The sequence below is a fragment of the Oncorhynchus keta genome, chromosome 21 (genome assembly GCF_023373465.1).
Source record: "Oncorhynchus keta strain PuntledgeMale-10-30-2019 chromosome 21, Oket_V2, whole genome shotgun sequence".
NCBI lineage: Eukaryota > Metazoa > Chordata > Actinopteri > Salmoniformes > Salmonidae > Oncorhynchus > Oncorhynchus keta.
In genome coordinates this window covers 24,887,961-24,907,210 of record NC_068441.1, presented here as the reverse complement: position 1 = coordinate 24,907,210, position 19,250 = coordinate 24,887,961, and the positions used below count along the sequence as shown (strand labels likewise).

At 46.1% G+C, this 19,250-nt stretch overlaps 1 protein-coding gene across 1 annotated transcript in view; it reads left to right on the top strand.

Moving 5' to 3' along the window:
* Positions 1-19,250, top strand: part of LOC118400326 (collagen alpha-1(VII) chain-like) — a 102,016-nt gene that overhangs the window by 15,602 nt on the left and 67,164 nt on the right. Inside the window, exons 9-11 of the mRNA XM_052474563.1 lie at positions 13,597-13,752; positions 17,699-17,818; positions 18,083-18,232. Coding sequence (XP_052330523.1) covers positions 13,597-13,752; positions 17,699-17,818; positions 18,083-18,232 — 426 coding nt within the window. The remainder of the gene's footprint in view (positions 1-13,596; positions 13,753-17,698; positions 17,819-18,082; positions 18,233-19,250) is intronic.

Genomic DNA, 19,250 nt, shown 5'->3' with positions numbered 1-19,250 from the left:
TTTACCTGCTGTTGTTGTGCTAGCTGATTAGCTGTTGTTGTTGTCTCACCTACTGTTTTAGCAAGCTTTCCCAATTCAACACCTGTGATTACTGTATGCCTCGCTGTATGTCTCTCTCGAATGGCAATATGCCTTGTATACTGTTGCTCAGGTTAGTTATCATTGTTTTAGTTCACAATGGAGCCCCGAGTTCCACTCTTCATACCCCTGATACCTCCTTTGTCTCACCTCCCACACATGCAGTGACCTCACCCATTACAACCAGCATGTCCAGAGATACAACCTCTCTCATCATCACCCAGTGCCTGGGCTTACCTCCGCTGTACCCGCAACCCACTATACCCCTGTCTGCGCATTATGCCCTGAATATATTCTACCATCCCCAGAAACCTGCTCCTCTTATTCTCTGTCCCCAACGCTCTAGGCGACCAGTTCTGATAGCCTTTAGCCGCACCCTCATACTACTCCTTCTCTGTTCCGCGGGTGATGTGGAGGTAAACCCAGGCCCTGCATGTCCCCAGGCACCCTCATTTGTTGACTTCTGTGATCGAAAAAGCCTTGGTTTCATGCATGTCAACATCAGAAGCCTCCTCCCTAAGTTTGTTTTACTCACTGCTTTAGCACACTCTGCTAACCCTGATGTCCTTGCCGTGTCTGAATCCTGGCTCAGGAAGGCCACCAAAAATTCAGAGATTTCTATACCCAACTATAACATATTCCGTCAAGATAGAACTGCCAAAGGGGGAGGAGTTGCAGTCTACTGCAGAGATAGCCTGCAGAGTAATGTCATACTTTCCAGGTCCATACCCAAACAGTTCAAACTACTAATTTTGAAAATTAGTAGTTCGCTAATGCTTAACACCCCGGCAGTCCTACAATCTAAGCTAGATGCCCTCAATCTCACACAAATCATCAAGGAACCCACCAGGTACAACCCTAACTCTGTAAGCAAGGGCACCCTCATAGACGTCATCCTGACCAACTGGCCCTCCAAATACACCTCCGCTGTCTTCAACCAGGATCTCAGCGATCACTGCCTCATTGCCTGTATCCGCTACGGAGCCGCAGTCAAACGACCACCCCTCATCACTGTCAAACGCTCCCTAAAACACTTCTGTGAGCAGGCCTTTCTAATCGACCTGGCCCGGGTATCCTGGAAGGACATTGACCTCATCCCGTCAGTTGAGGATGCCTGGTCATTCTTTAAAAGTAACTTCCTCACCATTTTAGATAAGCATGCTCCGTTCAAAAAATGCAGAACTAAGAACAGATACAGCCCTTGGTTCACTCCAGACCTGACTGCCCTCGACCAGCACAAAAACAGCCTGTGGCGGACTGCAATAGCATCGAATAGTCCCCGCGATATGCAACTGTTCAGGGAAGTCAGGAACCAATACACGCAGTCAGTCAGGAAAGCTAAGGCCAGCTTCTTCAGGCAGAAGTTTGCATCCTGTAGCTCCAACTCCAAAAAGTTCTGGGACACTGTGAAGTCCATGGAGAACAAGAGCACCTCTTCCCAGCTGCCCACTGCACTGAGGCTAGGTAACACGGTCACCACCGATAAATCCATGATTATCGAAAACTTCAACAAGCATTTCTCAATTATCGAAAACTTCAACAAGCATTTCTCAACGGCTGGCCATGCCTTCCGCCTGGCTACCCCAACCTCGGCCAACAACTCCGCCCCCCAGCAGCTCCTTGCCCAAGCCTCTCCAGGTTCTCCTTTACCCAAATCCAGATAGCAGATGTTCTGAAAGAGCTGCAAAACCTGGACCCGTATAAATCAGCTGGGCTTGACAATCTGGACCCTCTATTTCTGAAACTATTCGCCGCCATTGTCGCAACCCCTATTACCAGCCTGTTCAACCTCTCTTTCATATCGTCTGAGATCCCCAAGGATTGGAAAGCTGCCGCAGTCATCCCCCTCTTCAAAGGGGGAGACACCCTGGACCCAAACTGTTACAGACCTATATCCATCCTGCCCTGCCTATCTAAGGTCTTCGTAAGCCAAGTCAACAAACAGGTCACTGACCATCTCGAATCCCATCGTACCTTCTCCGCTGTGCAATCTGGTTTCCGAGCCGGTCACGGGTGTACCTCAGCCACACTCAAGGTACTAAACGATATCATAACCGCCATCGATAAAAGACAGTACTGTGAGCCGTCTTCATCGACCTTGCCAAGGCTTTCGACTCTGTCAATCACCATATTCTTATCAGTAGCCTCGGTTTTTCGGATGACTTCCTTGCCTGGTTCACCAATTACTTTGCGGACAGAGTTCAGTGTGTCAAATCGGAGGACATGCTGTCCGGTCCTCTGGCAGTCTCTATGGGGGTGCCACAGGGTTCAATTCTCGGGCCGACTCTTTTCTCTGTATATATCAATGATGTTGGTCTTGCTGCGGGCGATTCCCTGATCCACCTCTACGCAGACGACACCATTCTATATACTTTCGGCCTGTCATTGGACACTGTGCTATCTAACCTCCAAACGAGCTTCAATGCCATACAACACTCCTTCCGTGGCCTCCAACTGCTCTTAAATGCTAGTAAAACCAAATGCATGCTTTTCAATCGATCGCTGCCTGCACCCGCATGCCCGACGAGCATCACCACCCAGGATAGTTCCGACCTTGAATATGTGGACATCTATAAGTACCTAGGTGTCTGGCTGGACTGCAAACTCTCCTTCCAGACTCATATCAAACATCTCCAATCGAAAATCAAATCAAGAGTCGGCTTTCTATTCCGCAACAAAGCCTCCTTCACTCACGCCGCCAAGCTTACCCTAGTAAAACTGACTATCCTACCGATCCTCGACTTCGGCGATGTCATCTACAAAATTGCTTCCAACACTCTACTCAGCAAACTGGATGCAGTTTATCACAGTGCCATCCGTTTTGTCACTAAAGCACTGTATACTACCCACCACTGCGACTTGTATGCTCTAGTCGGCTGGCCCTCGCTACATATTCGTCGCCAGACCCACTGGCTCCAGGTCATCTACAAGTCCATGCTAGGTAAAGCTCCGCCTTATCTCAGTTCACTGGTCACGATGGCAACACCCATCCGTAGCACGCGCTCCAGCAGGTGTATCTCACTGATCATCCCTAAAGCCAACACCTCATTTGGCCGCCTTTCGTTCCAGTACTCTGCTGCCTGTGACTGGAAGGAATTGCAAAAATCGCTGAAGTTGGAGACTTTTATCTCCCTCACCAACTTCAAACATCTGCTATCTGACCAGCTAACCGATCGCTGCAGCTGTACATAGTCTATTGGTAAATAGCCCACCCATTTTCACCTACCTCATCCCCACACTGTTTTTATTTATTTACTTTTCTGCTCTTTTGCACACCAAAATCTCTACCTGTACATGACCATCTGATCATTTATCACTCCAGTGTTAATCTGCAAAATTGTAATTATTCACCTACCTCCTCATGCCTTTTGCACACAATGTATATAGACTCCCCTTTTTTTCTACTGTGTTTTTGACTTGTTAATTGTTTACTCCATGTGTAACTCTGTGTTGTCTCTTCACACTGCTATGCTTTATCTTGGCCAGGTCGCAGTTGCAAATGAGAACTTGTTCTCAACTAGCCTACCTGGTTAAATAAAGGTGATTTTTTTTTTTAAACATACACACCACATACAAAAACCCATGTCACACCCTGGCCTGACCAAATAAATGAAGATGAACACAAAATACTTCGACCAGGGCGTGACAGACCCCCCCCAGCTAAGGTGCGGACTCCCTGAACGCACCTCAAAACAATAGGAAGGGTCCGGGTGGGTGTCTGTCCATGGTGGCGGCTCCGGTACGGGACGTGGACTCCACTCAAACACTGTCTTAGTCCCTCCTCCACGCGTCCTTGAATAGTCCACCCTCGCCACCGACCATGGCCTAGTAGTCCTCACCCAGAACCCCACTGGACTGAGGAGCAGATCGGGACTGAGGGGCAGCTCGGGACTGAGGGGCAGCTCGGGACTGAGGGGAAGCTCGGGAGTGAAAGGAACCTCAGGAGTGAAAGGAAGCTCAGGAGTGAAAGGAAGCTCAGGCAGGTTGATGGATCTACCAGATCCTGGCTGGCTGGTGGTTTCGGCAGATCCTGGCTGACTGGCGGATCTGGCAGATCCTGGCTGACTGGCGGATCCTGGCCGACTGGCGGATCCTGGCCGACTGGCAGTTCTGGCAGAACCCGGCTGACTGGCGGATCTGGAAGAGTCTGGTTGACTGGCGGATCTGGAAGAGTCTGGTTGACTGGCGGATCTGGAAGAGTCTGGCTGACTGGCGGATCTGGAAGAGTCTGGCTGACTGGCGGATCTGGAAGAGTCTGGCTGACTGGCAGATCTGGAAGAGTCTGGCTGACTGGCAGATCTGGAAGAGTCTGGCTGACTGTGGTCCTTCTGTAGCTCAGTGGTCCTTCTGTAGCTCAGTTGGTAGAGCATGGCGCTTGTAACGCCAGGGTAGTGGGTTCGATTCCCGGGACCACCCATACGTAGAATGTATGCACACATGACTGTAAGTCGCTTTGGATAAAAGCGTCAGCTAAATGGCATATATTATTATATTATTATTATTATATATTATTATTATTATTAGATCTGGAAGAGTCTGGCTGACTGGCGGATCTGGAAGAGTCTGGCTGACTGGCGGATCCTGGCAGACTGACGGATCTGGCTGCTCCATGCTGACTGGCGGCTCTGGCTGCTCCACGCTGACTGGCTGCTCTGGCTGCTCCATGTAGGCTGACAGCTCTGGCGGCTTCTTACAGACTGGCAGCTCTGGCGGCTCCGTGCAGACTGGCAGCTCCGTGCAGACTGGCAGCTCATTGCAGACTGGCAGCTCCTTGCAGACTGGCAGCTCCTTGTAGACTGGCAGCTCTGGCTGCTCCATGCAGACTGGCATCTCTGGCTGCTTCATGCAGACTGGCAGCTCTGGCTGCTTCATGCAGACTGGCAGCTTTGGCTGCTCCATGCAGACTGGCAGCTCTGGCTGCTGCATGCAGACTGGCAGCTCTGGCTGCTCCATGCAGACTGGCAGCTCTGGCTGCTCCATGCAGACTGGCAGCTCCATGTAGACTGGCAGCACTGGCTGCGCTGAACAGGCGGGAGACTCCGGCAGCGCTGGAGAGGCGAGGCGCACTGTAGGTCTGATGCGTAGTGCTGGCACTGGTGGGACTGGACCGAGAACACGCACAGGAAGCCTGGTGCGGGGAGCTGCTACCGGAGGGCTGGGGTGTGGAGGTGGTACTGGATAGACCGGACCGTGCAGGCGCAATGGAGCTCTTGAGCACAGAGCCTGCCCAACCTTACCCGGTTGAATGCTCTCGGTCGCCCTGCCAGTGCGGCGAGGTGGAATAGCCCGCACTGAGTTATGCAGGCGAACCGGAGACGCCGAGCGCAAGGCTGGTGCCATGTAAGCCGGCCCAAAGAGACGCACTGGGGACCAGATGCGTAGAGCCGGCTTCATGGCATTTGGCTCGACGCTCAATCTAGCCCGGCCGATACGCGGAGCTGGAATATACCGCACCGGGCTATGCACCCACACTGGAGACACCGTGCGCACCACAGCATAACATGGTGCCTGCCCGGTCTCTCTAGCCCCCGGTAAGCACAGGGAGTTTGCGCAGGTCTCCTACCTGGCATAGCCATACTCCCTGTGAGCCCCCCCCCCCCAATACATTTTTGGGGCTGACTCTCAGGCTTCCATCCACGTAGCCGTGCTGCCTCCTCATACCAGCGCCTCTCCGCTTTCACCGCCTCCAGTTCTTCCTTGGGGCGGCGATATTCTCCAGGCTGAGCCCAGGGTCCTTCACCGTCCAATTCGTCCTCCCATGTCCAGTCCTTCTCTCGCTGCACCTTGGGGCGGCTACACTCCCCTGGTTTAGCCCAGGGTCCTCTCCCGTCGAGGATTTCCTCCCAAGTCTGCTAAATGACTTAAATGTTAAAAAAAGAAAAGTCCAGAAATTCTTGTTGCGCTGCTCCTGCTGCTGCTGTTGCCTGTTACCACACTGCTTGGTACGGGTGTGGTGGGTGATTCTGTAACGGTTCTCTTGTGGTGAAGGAGAGTCGGACCAAAATGCAGCGTGTAGATTGCGATCCATGTTTAATAAACAAACGTAAAACACGAATCAATACAAACACTACAAAACAAAGAAAACCGAAACAGCCTATACTTGTGTAAACTATCACAGAGACAGGAACAAGGACACTAAGGACAATCAACCACGAAACACACAGAATATGGCTGCCTAAATACGATAAACACATGCCTCTGATTGAGAACCACTTCAGACAGCCATAGACTTAACTAGAACACCCCACTAAGCTACAATCCCAATACATACACACCACATACAAAAACCCATGTCACACCCTGGCCTGACCAAATAAATGAAGATAACCACAAAATACTTAGACCAGGGCGTGACAGTACTATGGTAGAGATGAGATGTTGTCTCACATTATACCGCTCCCCTGGCTCTCCCTGTCTATCAGAAGAGTTTTATTACCCAGTCATTACCACAAATACATACCACATACACTTTTACAGAAAGCTTTACAGAGACTTTAAAAACTGGGCAGTAGAGACTAAGGGAGACTTCAGGTGTGTGAATTAATGATTGAATGTAGAGGCTAAATCTGAAGAGGAGATAATGTGGCTGCAATTTTTTAATTTTTTTATTTCACTTTATTTAACCAGGTAAGCTAGTTGAGAACAGGTTTATCTTGGCGACCTGGCCAAGATAAAGCAAAGCAGTGTGACACAGACAACACAGAGTAACACATGGAGTAAACAATAAACAAGCCAATAACACAATAAACAAGTCAATGACACAGTAGAAAAAAGAAAGTCTATAAGTGTGTGCAAAAGGCATGAGGAGGTAGGCAATAAGTAGGCCATAGGAGCAAATAATTACAATTTTAGCAGATTAGCACTGGAGTGATAAATGAGCAGATGATGATGATGTGCAAGTCGAGATGGTGTGCAAAAGAGCATAAAAGTAAATAAAATAAAAACAGTATGGGTGGGCTATTTACAGATGGACTATGTACAGCTGTAGTGATCGGTTAGCTGCTCAGACAGTTGATGTTTAAAGTTGGTGAGGGAAATAAGTCTCCAATTTGAGAGATTTTTGCAATTCGTTCCAGTCACTGGCAGCAGAGAACTAGAAGCAAAGGCGGCCAAATGAGGTGTTGGCTTTAGTGTTGATCAGTGAGATATACCTGCTGGAACGTGTGCTACGGGTGGGTGTTGTTATCGTGAACTGAGATAAGGCGGAGCTTTACCTAGCATAGACTTATAGATGACCTGGAGCCAGTGGGTCTGGCGACGAATATGTAGCGAGGGCCAGCCGACTAGAGCATGCAGTTCGCAGTGGTGGGTGGTGTAAGGTGATTTGATAACAACAAAACGGCTGGCACTGTGATAGACTGCATCCAGTTTGCTGAGTAGAGTGTTGGAAGCTATTTTGTAGATGACATCGCCAAAGTCGAGGATTGGTAGAATAGTCAGTTTTACTAGGGTAAGTTTGGCAGCGTGAGTGAAGGAGGCTTTGTTGCGAAATAGAAAGCCGATTCTGGATTTGATTTTGGATTGGAGATGTTTAATATGAGTCTGGAAGGAGAGTTTACAGTCTAGCCAGACAACTAGGTATTTATAGTTTTCCACATATTCTAGGTCGGAACCGTCCAGGGTGGTGATGCTAGTCGGACGGGCGGGTGCGGGCAGCGAACTGTTGAAAAGCATGCATTTGGTTTTACTAGCGTTTAAGAGCAGTTGGAGGCACGGAAGGAGTGTTGTATGGCATTGAATCTCGTTTAGAGGTTAGTTAGCACAGTGTCCAAGGAACGGCCAGAGGTATACAGAATGGTGTTGTCTACGTAGAGGTGGATCAGGGAATCGCCCGCAGCAAGAGCGACATCATTGATATATACAGAGAAAAGAGTCAGCCCGAGAATTGAACCCTGTGGTACCCCCATAGAGACTGCCCTCCGATTTGACACACTGAGCTCTGTCTGCAAAGTAGTTGGGGAACCAGGCGATGTAGTCATTAGAAAAACCAAGACTATTGAGTCTGCCGATAAGAATACGGTGATTGACAGAGTCGAAAGCCTTGGCCAGGTCGATGAAGACGGCTGCACAGTACTGTCTTTTATCGATGGCGGTTATGATATCGTTTAGTACCTTGAGCGTGGCTGAGGTGCACCCATGACCGGCTCGGAAGCCGGATTGCACAGCAGAGAAGGTATGGTGGGATTCGAAATGGTCAGTGATCTGTTTATCTTTCAAAGACTTTAGATAGGCAGGGCAGGATGGATATAGGTCTGTAAATTTGAGATACATTAAGAAGAACAAAAAAAGGGATGTGTTATGTTAAATAGTGTGAGGTGCGTGGCATGACATGTGAGAAAAAAGCCCAATACACACACACACACAGACACCATAACTAAGCGCGACAGCTCCATCCCTGAGTCAGGGCATGGCAGGAGTACCAGTCTCACATGGAGAGCCTAAAGTTCAGTGGGGGAGAAAAGTATTTAGTCAGCCACCAATTGTGCAAGTTCTCCCACTTAGAAAGATGAGATTGGCCTGTAATTTTCATCATAGGTACACTTCAACTATGACAGACAAAATGAGAAAAAGAATCCAGAAAATCACATTGTAGGATTTTTAAATTAATTTATTTGTAAATTATGCTGGAAAATCAGGAGCATGCCCAGGCGTTGTAGGGCGGTCATACAGGCACGTGGAGGCCACACACACTACTGAGCCTCATTTTGACTTGTTTTAAGGACATTACATCAAAGTTGGATCAGCCTCCGCGTGCCTGTATGACCTCCCTACAACGCCTGGGCATGCTCCCTACAACGCCTGGGCATGCTCCCACTGCAAGCAACTGCAAGTCCTAATTCATGCAACCAGTACACCCACACTACCACACACCCTCTGTTTACCTTGTCTGTGGTAGGATGAAGATCTGTGCCTATGGCTCCAGGCAACACATTCCTTTAAGGCTGGCCCGTTGTCTTGGTGACAGCCTGACAGGCTGGGTGGGGCAAGTGTTGCTTCAGTCTGCAGGTCATGGTACTGACTTGGGCTGTTGCAGTGACCGTATTACCACCACACCGGCGGTGACAAGTCATGAAGGCAGTCAAATTCCACATGACCATTTAGTAACAGTAATTAGCTTATCCAAGCTATGATGCTGCTGCTGGTCAATAGCAGCCTACCAAACTTTCTAACTGCCTGCTACTCAGCACTGTATTGTCCCTCTAATCACGCTGACATCAATGCAAATGTTTTCGAAAATCTAATCAAACACTTCATGAGAGCCCATGAGCTCATGTTGCACAACATTTCTATAGGCTATGCCATTGCGCGAGTGATGGCCACAAATAAAAATAAGAGGATCCCATCAGCTTTCTGTAGGCTAGGCCTGCTATATTTATTTCTCAACTTTCCTAATATTAAGCACATTGCTTATATTTATAGCCTATAGTATAGCCTACCTGGCTGGCTTGAAAATAAACCATGTTGAAAAGCGTCCTCCATGTGCTATTTAAGTGCATAGAATAGTCTGATGGGTGACAATATTAGCCTATCACTTATATTATTATATAGTATCACTTGTGAATGATGCCCAGCATAAGAAACAAAGCCTTTAAAAAAATTAAAATAGAATCATAGTTGCACACCTCATGTAGCCTAGCCCATTGGCCTATATGTTTTGATAAGGTTTGTATTACAACTAAAGTGGCCAAATAACTTCTTAAAATGAAGCACATTAATCCGCTTTACAAGGGGTGTAGAGCCTAACTGGTATACATAAGCAGCGTGTGAGTTTCAATTTTGGGGAAGATAATTTTCACCATAAAAATGCACCTTTATAATAAAAGCACTACATGCATAATCACATTTGTGGTCACTTTTGATAGTGGTGCTTTATGCTAATGAAACATGCGTGCTTATAGCCTACTACCGTGTGCGCATTGCTGCACTTATAACGTGAAGAAATAGCCTAGTAGTTTATCAACATTTTAAGCTAAACGTTCTGATCTGTTGTGTCAGCCACATTACATAAAACAGGTTTTTTGATGCTAGTGGTTGTATTAATTTGGGATCTATTGCATCCCACAATTGTCCCAGACTATGTTTGGAATATTTATTTATCGCACAGACTAGAATAGGTTGACATTTGTACTATGGGGGATAGTAGAATTACATAAATACAATTAAAAATAAAATAAGTGCTTTTGCTGTTTGTTAGGCCTACTCATCTTGTTGGCTGACAAAAAGTAAATGTGGACAGTTCTTCCAATATCTTCAATATGCAAAAGACCCTATCCCTCAGCCCTCAAATTAAGTGGACACTTCTGATGATGTTTCATGACGTCTGACGAGTATACACTTGCAGGGCGCGGGGCGAGGGAGGAAGGAATTATTTTTTAATGGACCTCCCTTGCCCGGAAATTCATCACTCGTTCATCCCGCGATAATTTTGTTGTCAGCCACTGGTAGCTGGTGTTCAGCGACAATCAATTATGATTGCATGTCTACTAACATTAATATATCATTATTACTACACTGCTCAAAAAATAAAGGGAACACTAAAATAACACATCCTAGATCTGAATGAATGAAATATTTTTTTAAATACTTTTTTCTTTAGATAGTTGAATGTGCTGACAACAAAAGCACATAAAAATTATCAATGGAAATCAAATGTATCAACACATGGATGTCTGGATTTGGAGTCACACAAAATTAAAGTGGAAAACCACACTACAGGCTGATCCAACTTTGATGTAATGTCCTTAAAACAAGTCAAAATTAGGCTCAGTAGTGTGTGTGGCCTCCACGTGCCTGTATGACCTCCCTACAACGCCTGGGCATGCTCCTGATGACAGTCTGTGGTACAACGTGGCGTTGGTGGATGGAGCGAGACTGTTCCACTGGTTGTCATAAGGTGTATGCACCAATTTGTAAGTCGCTCTGGATAAGAGCGTCTGCTAAATGACTTAAATGTAAATGTAATGTCCCAGATGTTCTCAATTGGATTCAGTTCTGGGGAACGGACGGACCAGTCCATAGCACACATGAGGTCTAGCATTGTCTTTTGCATTAGGAGGAACCCAGGGCCAACCGCACCAGCATATGGTCTCACAAGGGGTCTGAGGATCTCATCTCGGTACCTAATGGCAGTCAGGCTACCTCTGGCGAGCACATGGAGGGCTGTGCGGCCCCCCAAAGAAATGCCACCCCACCCCACACCATGACTGACCCACCGCCAAACCGGTCATGCTGGAGGATGTTGCAGGCAGCAGAACGTTCTCCACGGTGTCTCCAGACCCTGTCACGTCTGTCACATGTGCTCAGTGTGAACCTGCTTTCATCTGTGAAGAGCATAGGGTGCCAGTGGCGAATTTGCCAATCTTGGTGTTCTCTGGCAAATGCCAAACATCCTGCACGGTGTTGGGCTGTAAGCACAACCCCCACCTGTGGACGTCGGGCCCTCATACCTCCCTCATGGAGTCTGTTTCTGACCATTTGAGCAGACACATGCACATTTGTGGCCTGCTGGAGGTTATTTTGCAGGGCTCTGGCAGGGCTCCTCCTGCTCCTCCTTGCACAAAGGTGGAGGTAGCGGTCCTGCTGCTGGGTTGTTGCCCTCCTACGGCCTCCTCCACATCTCCCGATGTACTGGCCTGTCTCCTGGTCGTGCCTCCATGCTCTGGACACTACGCTGACAGACACAACAAACCTTCTTGCCACAGCTCGCATTGATGTGCCATCCTAGATGAGCTGCACTACCTGAGCCACTTGTGTGGGTTGTAGACTCCGTCTCATGCTACCACTAGAGTGAAAGCACCGCCAGCATTCAAAAGTGACCAAAACATCAGCCAGGAAGCATAGGAACTGAGAAGTGGTCTGTGGTCACCACCTGCAGAACCACTCCCTTATTGGAGGATGTCTTGCTAATTGCCTATAATTTCCACCTGTTGTCTATTCCATTTGCACAACTTCATGTGAAATGTATTGTCAATCGGTGTTGCTTCCTAAGTGGACAGTTTGATTTCACAGAAGTGTGATTGACTTGTGTTACATTGTGTTGTTTAAGTGTTCCCTTTATTTTTTTTGAGCAATGTATATGCCTGCTGTATGATAGCTAGCAAATTAATTAGCTAAATAACGTTGGAACTTGAACTTCTGAAGAAGGAACATTTTTTTATTTCTACAATTTCCAGAAGCTAACCAAACAACAACATAATTACTTTTACGAGACGTGTTTGTTCCGTCACGTGCATTAGTAGCACAATGTCTAACTTATTTACATTCGTTTTTACTTGGGATTCCCCCAAGGGCATAAGGCGAGGGTGTGTCTTTTATGAGTTTGAACCGTAGCCTTTGTCTGTCTTCACTTGTATGTGAAGGGTCTATGTGGCTCAGTTGGTAGAGCATGGCGCTTGTAACGCCAGGGTAGTGGGTTCGATTCCCGGGACCACCCATACGTAGAATGTATGCACACATGACTGTAAGTCGCTTTGGATAAAAGCGTCAGCTAAATGGCATATATTATTTATATATTATTATTACTATATTAGAAAGACCCGATCTGATGGAGAGCCGAGTGAGTGAGAAACGTTTCAGATTACGCAGCACTCCGGGCTGCAAAATGCATGGATTTTGTTGGGGTGCATATTGGCCACAAAGGGGATATCGCAGTGAAATTCGAGGCATTATCAAGTGCTTGTCAAATTGTGAATGAGAGACTATTGGAGTATAGCCTGCGCAAAAAACTAAGCAGAGCTCATGCCTATCAAGCGATTTTTTCCAAATCATCAGTCTCATCAGTCCAACATTTGTAGAGTAAACCAAAGTTACATTAATAACTCTAAATTAAGCGTATAGGAGTATGTATTTCTTAGTTAACCGCTCAACACAGAATAGTCGCATGTGCGCACTCCCTGAAATCGTTTGTAGAAAATATCCTTTCTATTTCATTTAGCTTTGTTCAATTGTATTCATCATACTTTAAAATAATATAAAATAATGCTACGGAATTATAAGTAAATCTTGTCTGCTAAATGAACTAGTGTAGCCCACAGCCATTTGGCATAGCCACATCAGGACCTAACATAAGGACAACTCGAAGTATGCTATTCTTTCCTTCTGAAATAGACTACATTTTCTTCATATCATGCTTCTCTAGACCTGTCTAAAATAAATAATGGATTTATTGTGAAGGTGTAGGCTATATTACATGGATTTATTAGACTTTTTAAAATGGCTTGTAGGCTATGTGTGGAAGCCAGGAGATGCTAAATGTGTTTATGTTAATTAACAGTCAATTACCTTGAGACCAACAGTTATTTGCTTGACAATCACCAGCTAACAAAATTTTGTGACCCACTGCCCAATACTGACACACATACACTCACACACAGACTGTTTTTGCTCTTTCTTATATCATACACATGTACTACCAGTATAAGCAAGTGCATTTAAAGATGTGAATAGTGAGCTGTCTATTTACTTGTCTGTTGCCTCCTGTAACCCTTGTGTGATTGGCTGGCTATGATTGATTGACAGGTCAGCCTGCAGCCCAGCTATTGGAGCAGTCTCTGGCTGCAGACTCCACCTCTGTCACCCTGGAGAGGCTACTGCCAGACACAGAGTACGTCCTCACCCTATACCCCATGTTCCCCCGAAACTCTGTCTCCCCCGCCACCCTCACCTCACGCACATGTAAGTACATCTCACCCACTCTCTCCCATTACCCTCAGTCAGTCCTGTATGATGCATCATTATATCATCTTCAGTTTTAAGTGCACTTAACATTATTGGTGTGAATCATTGCTTTTCAATGGAAAAGCTCAGAAGTTCTACAGTTGGCATACAGCAAAAGAGATGTGTGCTGCAAAGCTCCTGTGCTTGAACTTTCCATGCTCCTGAGCCTGCTGTTGCAGCAAGCACAGTGCCTTGTGCCAGTAATGTGAAAGCTGCATTAAAGTAACTATCTAGTGTTTGCAGATGTCTATGAAATATGAGCTATAATTAATTACAATAAAATGATGAGAGAGTTTTCGTTCCAAAAAAAGTAGATTAAGTACCGTAAAACTTAAATGAAACGCAGTCTCGAATAGCCGCGCAATGGCACACATTTCAGCAAATAGAATTTCAAATTAACACTGGGTCTAAATTAATTGTTTATGAGGTTACCAGGAATTACCATTAATTGTTTACGAGGTTTAATGTTTGATTTGTTAAACAGTTTTACATTTACATTTTAGTCCTTTAGCAGACGCTCTTATTCAGAACACCTTACAGTTAGTGCATTCATCTTAAGATAGCTAGCTGGGACCACCACATATCACAGTTATAGTAAGTACATTTTTCCTCAATAACGTAGCTATCAGTAGAGTCAGAGAGTCAAGTGCAATGGTGGTCATTTTTATTTATTCTTTTTATGGGGGGGGGGGGGTTATTTAATATACTGTTTGAAGAGGTAGGGTTTCAGATGTTTTCAGAAGATGGGGCTCTCCCCCTGAAGCCAGGAGAGCTTAAACCATTGGGATCCTAGGACAGAGAAGAGCTTGACTAGGCTGAGCGGTAGCTGCCCTCGCGTTGGGGTGGGAGGGCCAAGAGACCTGAGTTGGCAGAACGGAGTGTTCGGGCTGGGGTGTTGGGTTTGAGCATAGCCTGAAGGTAGGGAAGGGCAGTTCCTCTTGCTGTTCCGTAGGTAAGCACCATGGTCTTGTAGTGGATGCGAGTTTCAACTGGAAGCCAGTGGCGTGTGCAGACGAGGGGGGTGACATGAGAGAACTTGGGAAGGTATGTTACATTAAATCATTCAGAAATGACTCAAAAAAATTACTTTAAGAGGAAATCATGTGGAACTGTTTTTGTACGGATGAGGGAGATTTCATGCTGTGTGCTTAGGTTTGTTGTCCTGTTAGAAGGTGAACTTTCGCCCCAGTCTGAGGACCTGAGCACTCTGGAGCAGGTTTTCATCTAGGATCTCTCTGTACTTTGCTCCATTAATCTTTCCCTCGATCCTGACTAGTCTCCCAGTCCCTGCCGCTGAAAAACATCCCCACAGCATGATGCTTTCACCACCATGCTTCATTGTAGGTATGGTGCCAGATTTCCTTCAGACGCAATGCTTGGAATTTAGGCCGAAGAGTTCAATCTTGGCTTCATCAGACCAGAGAATCTTGTTTCTCATGGTCTGAGAGTCATTAGGTGCCTTTTGGCAAAATCCAAGCAGCTGTCATCTGCCTTTTACTGAGGAGTGGCTTCCGTCTGGCCACTCTACCATAAAGGCCTGCAGAGTGCTGCAGAGATGGGTGTCCTTCTGGAAGGTTCTCCCATCTCCACAGATGAAATTTAGAGCTCTGTCAGAGTGACCTTCGGGTTCTTGGTCACCTCCCTGACCAAAGCCGTTTTCCTCTGATTACTCAGTTTGGTCGGGCGGCCAGTCTTGGTGGTTCCAAACTTCTTCCATTTAAAAATGATGGAGGCCACTGTGTACCCTTCCCCAGATCTGTGCCTCGACACAATCCTGTCTCGAACCTCTACGGACAATTCCTTCAATGGCTTAGTTTTTGCTTTGACATGCACTGTCAACTGTGGGACCTTATATAGACAGGTTTGTGCCTTTCCAAATTATGTCCAACCAATAGAATTTAGCACAGGTGGACTCCAATCAAGTTGTAGAAACATGTTAAGGATGATCAAGGGAAACAGGATGCACCTGAGCTCAATTTCGAGTCTCATAGCAAAGAGTCTGAATAATTATGTAAATAAGGTATTTCTGTTTTAAATGTTTTATAAATCTATTACAATTTCAAAAACCTGTTTTCGCTTTCTCTTTATGGGGTATTGTGTGTAGATTGCTGAGGATAATTTTTTTTATTGCTCAATTTAACCTTTATTTAACTAGGCAAGTCAGTTCACTGAAAATATTCAACCCTAAACTATACAGATTGGCCTCATGCATTTGTGACTTTATGTGAACGATAGGTGGTAAGGTAACAGTAATCAGAAAGGTTTTCATCGCCAGATAGGTAGCTTCCCACTGGGCACAGATGTCAATTAAACATCTATTCCACGTTGGTTCCACATAATTTCAGACGTGGGACAACGTTGATTCAACAAGTGTGTTCCCAGTGGGTTTGCACGTTTATCTCAGACAACTTTTAATTGGTTAGATGATCATACTGCCGCCTGGTGGTGACTGTTGCCTGCATTAATCAATAAAAGTCTGAAGCTCTTCTCTGTTGTTCATATTTTCCCTATTTCAGGATGCATACTGTGTGTGTGTGTGTGTGTGTGTGTGTGTGTGTGTGTGTGTGTGTGTGTGTGTGTGTGTGTGTGTGTGTGTGTGTGTGTGTGTGTGTGTGTGTGTGTGTGTGTTTTATTGTCACGTGCACAAGTACAGTGAAATGCCTTTCTTGCTTCCTCTTTCTCAACAATGCAGTATAATCAATATCAGTAGAATTAAACAATTGTAATAATACCAGAGTTTATCAGAGTTATCTGATAAACAAAGTAGCAGCTCCATATATGATGATTGTATATGAGTGTGTAGAGTCAGTATGAATGTGGGTGTGTGTTAAGTGAGTGTGTGTGTGTGTAGAGTGTGCGTAGAGTCAGTGCAAAAGTACAAATAAAAAGTGTATATGCATATAGTCCCTGCGGCCATTTTGTTGGCTATTTAGAAGTCTTATGGCTTGGGGATAGAAGCTGTTCAGGAGCCTGTTGGTGTCAGACTCCGGTACTGCTTGTTATGCGGAAGCAGAGAGAACAGTTTATGGCTTTGATGGCTGGAGCCTTTAACAATTTTACGGACCATCCTTTCACACCACCTGATATAGAGGTCCTGGATGGCAGGGAGCTCAACCCCAGTGATGTACTGGGCTGTCCGCACCGCCCTCTGTAGCGCCATGTGACCGAGGGCGGTGCATAAACCATACCAAGCAGTGATGCAGCCAGTCAAAATGCTCTCGATTGTGCTACTGTTTAGCTTTTTGAGGATTTGAGGGCCCATACCAAGTCTTTTCAACGTCCTGAGGGGGAAGAAGCCCTGTCGCGCCTTCTTCACGTCTGTTTGTGTGTGTGGACCATTTTAAATCCTTAGTGGTTTGGACAACGAGGAACTTGAAGCTCTCGACCCGCTCTGACGATGTGGATGGGGGCGTCCTCGCCCCCTCGTTTCCTGTAGTCCACGATCAGCTCCTTGGTCTTACTGACATTGACGAAGAGGTTGTTGTCCTGGCAACACAGGTCACTGACTTCCTCCCTGTAGGCTGTCTCATCGTAGCCGGTGATCAGGCCTACCACCGTTGTGTTGTCGGCAAACTTGATGATGGTGTTGGAGTCGTGCGTGGCCACGTAGTCATGGGTGAACAAGAAGTACAGGAGGGCGCACTAAGCGCCCAGACGCACTAAGCACACAACACAACAACACAAGGACAGTTGTTGTGCACACATAATGTAACTGACTGCTCACTATATAAAGGATTAACAGCCTTGCGGATTCTTCGTTTGTGTGTGTGTGTGTGTGTGTGTGTGTGTGTGTGTGTGTGTGTGTGTGTGTGTGTGTGTGTGTGTGTGTGTGTGTGTGTGTGTGTGTGTGTGTGTGTGTGTGTGTGTGTGTGTGTGTGTGTGTGTGTGTGTGTGTGTGTTGCAGTGCGTCTGGAGGCGGCCCAGCAGCTGTCAGTAGAGACCGTGTCAGAGCGTAGCGTCCGGGTGCTGTGGAGGGGAGTGGGTGGAGCCAGGGCCTACAGACTGGTCTGGGGACCATTCACAGGTAAGGAGCGGAGAGATGCACCAATCAGTATTGACTTTTGTATTTACACAAAAGAAATGCAGAATGGAATTTATGAGAGAATCAGCAATGCTGTTAATACTTTATATAGTGAGCAGTCGGTGACATAATGTGTACACAACAACTGTTGTTGTCCATTTCACCCTTCCATTTTTCCTCTGTCTACTCTCTGCTCTCCTCTTTCCTGCCCTTCTCTTCTCTCCCTCACCCCTATCTTCTCTCCCCCTGTACCTGTGTCTCTCCCAGGACGTGATGTGAAGTCTGTCGAGGTGGCTGGCGACACTGAGACTCACACCCTGTTGAACCTGCAGCCAGACACCGAGTACATTGTCACTGTCATCGCCCTCTACGAAGCCAACACAGAGGGACCTACTGCTACCGCCAGGTTCAAGATAGGTACAGAGCTACACACAAATGCATGTATGCACTGCAGACATACATTTCCCTCTCCTTCTGTCCCTCTGTCTATTTTCCTCTGTCTCTGTCCCAGTAACTTCTACTTGTGGTTAATTTTAGCCAGTGAATGAATGCATTTATAAAATAATTTCTGCTGCATTCAACAGACCTTAGTGTAAGGGACTATAGGGGGTGGAGAGGCAGAAAGAGAAGGAGAAATAGAATAATAGAGCCTTAGAGAGCCATAGATATAGAACACTGTATATATGGTATATGTCTATGGAGAGAACAACAACTGTTTAGTTTTATGAATTTCTTTATTCCTCGTATTATTGTTTTTCTATTATTTATATTTTTTCTTTCTGCATTGTTGGGAAGGGCCCTTAAGTAAGAATTTCACTGTTAGTCTACACCTGTTGTTTACGAAGCATGTGACAAATAAAATGTGATTTGATTTGATTCCTATCCTCGTGGGGACCTAAAATGTATATCCATTCAAAATCTTATTTTCCCTAACTCTAAAACTAAACCAACCTTAACCCCTAACCCCTTAACTAATCTAACCTTAACCCCTAACCCTAAACCGAACCCCTAAGCTTAAAATAGCCTTTGTCCTCATGGGGACGTGGGAAATGTCCCCACGATGGGAAATTTGGCGATTTCAAGTCCCCCACGAGGATAGAAGAACAAGCACACACACACACACACACACACACACACACACACACACACACACACACACACACACACACACACACACACACACACACACACACACACACACACACACACACACACACACAAATACAATCACCCCCTGTGTATGACTAATTTTAGAGGGATGTCTTTACTTAAAGGTGCACTGTGCAGAAATTGCTCTGCCATTTCCTGGTTGCTAAAATTCTAATAGTTAGCCTAACTTCAGTTTATGTGACAAAACAAGCAAATATAGTGTAGACAATCATTGTAAATTCTAAACCGCTGTAAAATATATTTTCCATAATAAAAATATAGTATT